Source organism: Mastomys coucha, unplaced genomic scaffold (assembly GCF_008632895.1).
Source record: "Mastomys coucha isolate ucsf_1 unplaced genomic scaffold, UCSF_Mcou_1 pScaffold16, whole genome shotgun sequence".
Classification (NCBI taxonomy): domain Eukaryota; kingdom Metazoa; phylum Chordata; class Mammalia; order Rodentia; family Muridae; genus Mastomys; species Mastomys coucha.
The window spans coordinates 91,473,283-91,480,507 of NW_022196898.1; the positions used below are offsets into that span (position 1 = coordinate 91,473,283).

At 50.7% G+C, this 7,225-nt stretch overlaps 1 protein-coding gene across 3 annotated transcripts in view; it reads right to left on the reverse strand.

Annotated features, from left to right (window-relative positions):
- Positions 1-5,961, reverse strand: part of Lmo4 (LIM domain only 4) — a 16,856-nt gene extending 10,895 nt beyond the window's left edge. The window contains exons 1-2 of one of the 3 annotated variants that reach the window (XM_031375719.1): positions 5,765-5,961; positions 2,221-2,459 (exon numbers count right to left, since the gene is read on the reverse strand). In XM_031375719.1, coding sequence (XP_031231579.1) covers positions 2,221-2,456 — 236 coding nt within the window. In that variant the 5' untranslated portion in view covers positions 2,457-2,459; positions 5,765-5,961. Of the gene's footprint in view, positions 1-2,220; positions 2,460-2,651; positions 2,796-5,228 lie in introns of those variants that run through there. The other 2 variants (XM_031375717.1, XM_031375718.1) reach the window with 2 other exon arrangements.
- Positions 5,962-7,225: the final 1,264 nt, after the last annotated feature.

Consider the following 7,225-nt stretch of genomic DNA (forward strand, 5'->3'; position numbering starts at 1 on the left):
GTCCAGGAGAGGGGTATGTGGGAAGAAAAAGACTGCCAGCACATTCTTCATTATCCCACCCTTTGGGTTCTTCCTTAAGTGTCAGGGAACAGCATGACTTCAGGTGTCTGTGCGGCTGGACAGGAAGCTGGGCTTGGCTGGCCCTGATCACAGTGTGAGGCTATCCATGATCCATTTGGCACTGAACTAGAATTTGTCTCTCCGGGGCAGACAAAAGTTTCTCAGAGTAGCATCTAGTTCTAGAGCAAGGCTAATTCCAGTCCAGAAGTTCAGGGGCAAAAAGAAGCAAGACTCCAAGATTATCTAAGGGTTAGAGCTGTGTATACATCCTCTATTAGGCCCCGAGAAGACACCAGAAGAGCATTTATTTATTTGCCCCCCGCCCCCGGAAGAATAAGGAAAGAAATGGACTTCATTCTCAGGAAGCCACTTGCCTAAACTTGTCCCATGGGAATCCAAGTGGTCCCATCTCCTGTTAATTAGTGGTAATCAGAAGTGAAGATAGGCTTTTTTTTTTCCTTTGAAGACACTTGAAGATATGCAACTGCACTGTTCACCAAATCTTAACTGCACGGTCAATTTTCCATTTCAAACCACCGTCCTTTCTTAGCACTTTTTTGTCTCCACTTAATTACAATACTGTCAAAGCTCATGGCCTTGCTTGGAAAGAGAACCAGAAAGCATTACACCCACACTCCTGCTGATTTTCCAACACTTACTTCTTCTAAAAGAACACTTAGTGAAATTAATGCAGTCATATTAATTTAAAAATAAAAGTCGAATGCAGTCATATTAATTTAAAAATAAAAGTCGTCTCCCTCCCATGTTTCTTTCACTTGACTGAAGATACCCGCAGAGCGGGTATAGGTTGCATTATCAAATAACCAAACCTTATTTTACTCTGATACCACCGGAGGCAAACACACCCATACTGGGCACCAAACTACACAGGGAACTGGGGGAGCACCAGCCACAGATAACGTCAACCACATCAGGGTTAAACTTTGAATAAAATATCCCATCCACTGATTTACCAGCTCTTTGAAGACAGAACTGGAGTTTTTAACTGATCACTATACAGACAAAGGTTCGAAACAAAAATTTAAATAGAAAGAAATTCTTTAAAGCATGAGGTTTTCCCCCCCTCTAGTGGTATTGGAGTGTGTGTGTGTGTGTGTGTGTGTGTGTGTTTTAATTACTGGATGTTGAAACAGAACACCTCCTAGAAGCATTCATGTGCGTCAGTCTATCAAACCATTTACTCAAATTAAATGTGTAATCCTTCAAATGCCTCCTTTCAAATTAATGAGTTTAAGTAGCTTGAGTTCACCTGAAAAGATCCTATAGGCACCTGACCTCCTGAATTCTTCCCATTAGCTGCCCTGAAGCCTGCTGGAAGGCTGCTTACAAGGACAGAGGACTGTTCCTATACATTGCTTTAAAATGCTAGATTAGCATAATCCTAGCCTCTCTTTTGGGGATCAAGGGCAGTGCTACAAATGGCAACAACAACAACAACCCAAACCTCAATATTCTTCAAAGAGGAAAAAAAAAACCCATACAAATTCTCCACCAAAAGCCACACACCAACAGCGAGCATGCCAACCTTTCCAGCCGGCCTATGAAGAGAACACCAGGTTTCGACTTTATTTTATTAATAGTATTATTATTGTTTGCTATAAAAAGAATTACAAGTCTTTGAAATTGACGGGTAATCAGTGTTTCTCACAAGGAGTGCTAAGAATAAGTCACAGCATTCTGCTCAAAAAAGTTAAAAAAGTGCTTATGTAAATATCATAATTAGCCATTACTAGAGATGAATAATTTCTCATTAACTGCACTTTTATTTTTAAGTAAACCTTTTGTCTCTGAGATCTATGTGAGTCCCCACCAGCTCGGAGAACGCACCTGAACACTTTAGATACGCTTACTTTTAACCTCAACCCCGAGCTGAGGCTACACTTAGAATTTAGTCCAGAGGGTGCTCAACCTTGGACACCTAACCACCAGGCCACTTTTTAAGCATAGTTCGGCATCAAATACTGTAAAATTAACACATGCTTTCTTGAGTCCCTTAAATGCTGCCAACTAGAGAGTTTTCATTTTTTTTTTATTCTATCATGTATTCCCACAGATGCCTGCGCCTTCCTTACACCCCTGGTAACCCCTGGCCTTGCTCCTGCTGGGCTCACCCATCTGGCTGAAAGGCAGCCGACTTACCTAATGTAGTCATTTCTGCAAAGGATCATGCCGCTCTTGGTGTAACAGGACGTGCCGATGTCGCCCAGCTGCGCCTGGCAGCAGGAGCACTTGAGGCAGCGGCTGTGCCAGTAGCTGTCCATGGCATAGAGCAGAAAGCGGTCCGCAATCTTGCCCCCGCAGCCTGCGCAGCGCTTCCAGGAGAGGGAGCCGGCCGTCACGGGGGGCGGCTGCGAGCTACTGCCCGGATTCACCATGGTCTGGGGAGAAAGAAAGACAAAACGGGCGATGCAAAAGTTAGAAGTCGATCGCAGGGCGCCTGAAGCCAGAGCGCTCCCCTCCTCCCTCCCCGGAGTGGCTGCAGGAGAAGCAGCAGCAGGGCCAGGGCGGGAAGGAGGCCGGTCGGAGGGAAGGGAAGGAGGGAGGCTCGCCGGCAGCAGCCGCCTGTTTACTTTTCTCAAGCTTTGTTCTGGGGCCACGAGCTGCTCTCAACTTTCCAAAGCGCTCGCCGCTGACAATTTCAGCTCGGGGACTGTCAAAACTCCGAGAGCTAGGCTCGGTGGCGCGCTCCACCCCTCGCGGCGCCTCCTCCTCCTCCTCCCCCTCCTCCCAGCGCCCGCCTCCGCCCGCTCCTCCGGCTGCCGCCCGCCTCCAGCAAATGAGGGTCAAACCCACCCACCGCCGCGCCCGGCCCCTCCCCAGCCCCCGCCGAGCCCCGCGAGCCAGCCGCGGGCCGCTGGAGGTGGCCTCCCCGCCGCAGCCACGTTCCCTCCCGAGCTCTGCCTAGGGAAGTGAGGCTGCAATTCACAAGTTGCAAATAGTTCGGGGTTTCGGCAAGGCCAGGGCTAGGGGGAGAGAGGGGGAAGAGGAGGAAGGGAAAGGCCGAGGGGGAGATGGAGGTGGTGGGAGGGGAGGCAAGGTGGCGAGAGGGGAGGGAGGGGTGCTGGGTGTAAAGTTGCGAAACTGGTTTTTCGTATTTTAAACAGCACCTTTCACATGCCATTGTGGTGACCGCCATCACCCATTATTGTTCCAAATCTCATTTCATTTTGAAGATCAATGAGTGTTTTCAGGACACAGGCAAGGATAATAGATCATTGAACTTTAGGATGCCTGTTAACTTCCTATACAAACACTCTCCACTTTGGTCTCGCTAATCTGCCCTTGATCAGCAATTTAAATGCGTGAGCTTTGTTCCTCTGGAGGGGGGGGGGTTATAGATAATATGCGAGGAGGCACTACTGAGGCACACACAAGTTAAATTCAAGCCAGTCTTGATGTCACGAAAAACTGCTTTTAAACACCTCTTTCTCTTTCTCTCTCTCTCTCTCTCTCTCTCTCTCTCAACTAGAGTATAATATAGGAATCAATTTATAAAGCTTAGCTTAAACCGATTAATTTGCTGCCTCCAATCCGGAGTCCAATAAAGTCCTAGTGTTTCTCCAGTCACTTATTCTATAAAAAGATCAAGTTATTTACTGCCAATTAAGCAGCTTGTTTTGTCTTTGTCCTCTGTAAGGCGAGAGTGTGGGCTCCCCCCCACCCCAGGCTCCCAGCTATCTGCTCAAGACATTCAGCTGATACCTCAGAAGGGAGAGGGCGAACTTTGTCTGTCCCTAGCCAACTTCACTGCTGCAAAGACCCGGGGAGAGGGAACGAAAGAAGGACTCCGGTTCCTTAAATAGGCCGATTTTAAACACATTTCCTCCGAAAGAGTCCCGGAACGTGTGTCCAGTGACCGCACAATAAACCAGAATAAGAACTGCACCAATTAAGCTGTAACAAAACCCTGAGACTCTGGAACCAGGACCGCTCTAAAACCCATTAGCATTGCATTTATCCGAATGCATCATACCTTTATGTAAATTGATTTATCTGATGCATTTACTCGAGGAATTGCTTTTTGTTACAATTTCAGCCCTGACCCAAATGAATCTGCATTTCCTGCCCTAGGTCTTTAAACTGTCCCCCCCCCCCAACGTTTTAATCGCTCCGAATTCCTTTTTTAAAAGGGAGGGGGAGGGAGGAGATTCCAAGCTGCTCCCCGCCCCCATCTTTAGTGAGAGGTAAATATATATGTATATTTTTTTTTGAAAAGGAAACATTACACTGAGAAAAGCATCCAGTAACCCCATTAGCTAAAGCTCTTAAGGACAAGCAATACCTTAATGCTGATTAAATCTAAAAGAGATGAATCAAGAGGACTGACCAGAAACTGACTCCCCTGATAACTAAGGACGGGCCCTCATCAAGTTTCATTTAGAGTTGGAAAAAAAAAAAAAGAAAGCTTTTAAGTTAAATAGGCTTATACTCTAGTAATTACATAGCCAAGCAATTTAGGTCCTGGGATAGTCAGTGAAATAGAAAGCAGAGCTGGCAGCTTAGAGGCAAAATCTGCCCCCCTTTAACAACGTCTCTGGTGTTTTTTAATGGAGACCAAGGGAGGGACAAACGTAGCGCTGGCCATTTGTAGTACAAAAATGGATGCTTAATTCATGTCTTGATTTTAATTAGGTGATTCACCGGATTTCTCCTGGATTGGAACAAAAGACTTATAAGCCAAGAGGAATTCTTTTAAAAAGAATCAGCAATGCCGGATCCTGGTCACTTAGAGCTTTTCAGTCCCTGTTTCAAATAGTGTTTTTTGGGGGGTGGGGGGGTCATGACTACCGCCCCCACCCACGCACACAGCACTTCTCATCTAAGCAGCCCCTGCCTTTCCTCTAGGAACTGGAACTGCCCCCAGCCCTCTCCAGGGTCCCCACCAGCCCGGTCTCCAAGAAGAACCCTTTTGTAAGCAAGGAACCGCTACAAAGCTGGCGGCCCCGGGCTGCCCTCGGTGCTAGCTCGCAGGCCGGCCTCGGGTAGTTTCAGACTCACGCATTATCTAAGGCGACGTATTGTTTACTTGCAATTTGGGACGGTCAAGGGAAGGAAGCCAAAGAAAACAGCTCCGGCCCTGATCAGCTCCCCCCTCCCTCCCTCCCTCGGCCCCTCTGGGCCCGCGGCGCCCCCAGCCACCCCCTTACCTGCTTCTCCCCTATATTGCAACACTGCGAGAGGCGGCGGCGGCGGCGAAATGCGAGCGGAGCCGCTCGGCTTCCAGGGCAGGGGCGCCGGGGCTGGCGGAGCTGAAGGGAGGGAGGGAGTTCTCGTAGAAGCAGGAAAGGGGAGGAGGGGGCTAAGGGCTGCTTTTCTTTTTTTTTTTTTCTTTCTTTCTTTCTTTTTTTTTTAATCGCGTGGCTCTGGGGCGGGTAGAGGGAGCCCCACGCTAAGTGGCAGGCGGCCCGGCGCAGAAGTGTCAAGTCTCAGCCCGAGGGTCCCGGTCCTCAGCCCCCGGCTGCGCGCGAGCAGCTGCAGGCGCCCTCGGCCCGGCCCGCGCGGCGCAGCGGCGGCCACTGCTGCAATCGCGGCTGCAAGTTTGGCAATGTGGCTTCACTTTGTACGCGCCCCCGCCCCCGCCGCGCCCGCGCTCCTCCTCCTCCGCCGCCGCCGCCGCCTTCCTCCCGCCCGCCCGCCCGCTCGGGGCCGCCGGCGGCTCGGCCGAGCTCCCCCCTCCCGCGACCTGCGGCCCGGGAGCGGCGGTGCAGGCTCGGTCCGTGGCCGCTACGAAGGCGCACGGAGTGGGGAGGCGCGGGCCGGCCGGGAGCGCTGGACCGATCGGCTGCCCCGCTGCTGCTGCCCGGCTCCGAGGCGGCGGCGCGGGCCTCTAGCCGGCTCGCTCGCTCCTTCGGCGGCGCTTACACATGTGTTACTGACAGAGCAGAATCCCAACTACTCCCCGGCTCCGCCGCCGACGTCAGCGACCCTCAGCCACTGGGCGGCCGGATTGTTCAGGCGGAATAATAAAACCTGCCAATCCGGGGAAGGACAAAGGGTGACTGAAACGAGACTCGGGGGGCGGGGAGCGAGGCGGGCGACTGAGCGGGCCGGGCCCGGGAAGGCGGGGGAGGCCGGGGTCGGGGGACGAGAAGGGACCCGGGTGGCGCGGAGGACGCGGCCAGCCAGCGCGTGCCCAGGCTCGGGACCACACCTGCCTGCCCAGCGCGCGGGGACGCGGGGAGCCCGCCCCTGCAGGGCCTCGGGGATCGCCTTCCCTGGCTCCGAGAACAGACCCTCGGGAAACTTACTTTCCCAGAAATGGGTCTCTTCCTGTTAGGGTAGAGGATTCATTCTGCCGGAGGGGGGTGCAAAGGCGGGTGTTTTGTTTAATTCTTCGGGTTGCAGATTTCAAAACCTTAAGCAAAGTGGGAAGTAGTTCCTAGCTAAGTGCTGCCTGCTTAACCCCATCTTGTTCCCATTAACCCCAGTGTGAACTGGAAGGAGCAGGCATTTCGTAGATGCTTTTCAGTTGCTGGTGGATGCAGATCACACCCTGGTTTTCAGAGATGAAGAAAACTTTATGGGCAAAGCTTTGGCTTTACCATTCTGCTTCAGTGAAGAGGATGAGATGCTAGCTCCCTCGTAGCCCCCCTAAAGCGATGCAAGCATTTGCCAGACCTGCTAGCTCACAACCTTGAGAAAAAGGAAGACTAGTCGTTTCTTGTACAAATCGAGATTGGAGGAATGCTAGCTAGAGCTTCGGAGCCTCTTTCCAGGGCCAGAGCACAGCCTGGATCCTTGAACATCAAGTTATTCAACTTTGCTCTGCCAAATAGGTTTAATAAATCTCCGATCTGAGGTTAATATTAGGGTTGATTATTAATAGTAAGTTCCAGAGAGATTTTTCTGTTGGAAATGATCGTGGAAGTGCAAAGCTGCACTGCTAAGTACCATTAACTAAAACCAGCCTTGTGGGAGAAGCTTTCATACTGTATTTCACACAGGGCCGCTAGATTGAAGAAAGCAAGTTGAAGAAAAAATCAGGCAAAACATCTACAATGCTAGCAGCTGTGTGAAGAATTTTGGTTCCTTAAACCGCCAAAATTAGGGCAAAGGAATAAATATTGCCCATGAAACCAGGAAGAGGGTGGTTTTAATGCCAGTTAAAAATCCTCATCTCTGGACTCTAGCTCCTTCATTCCTA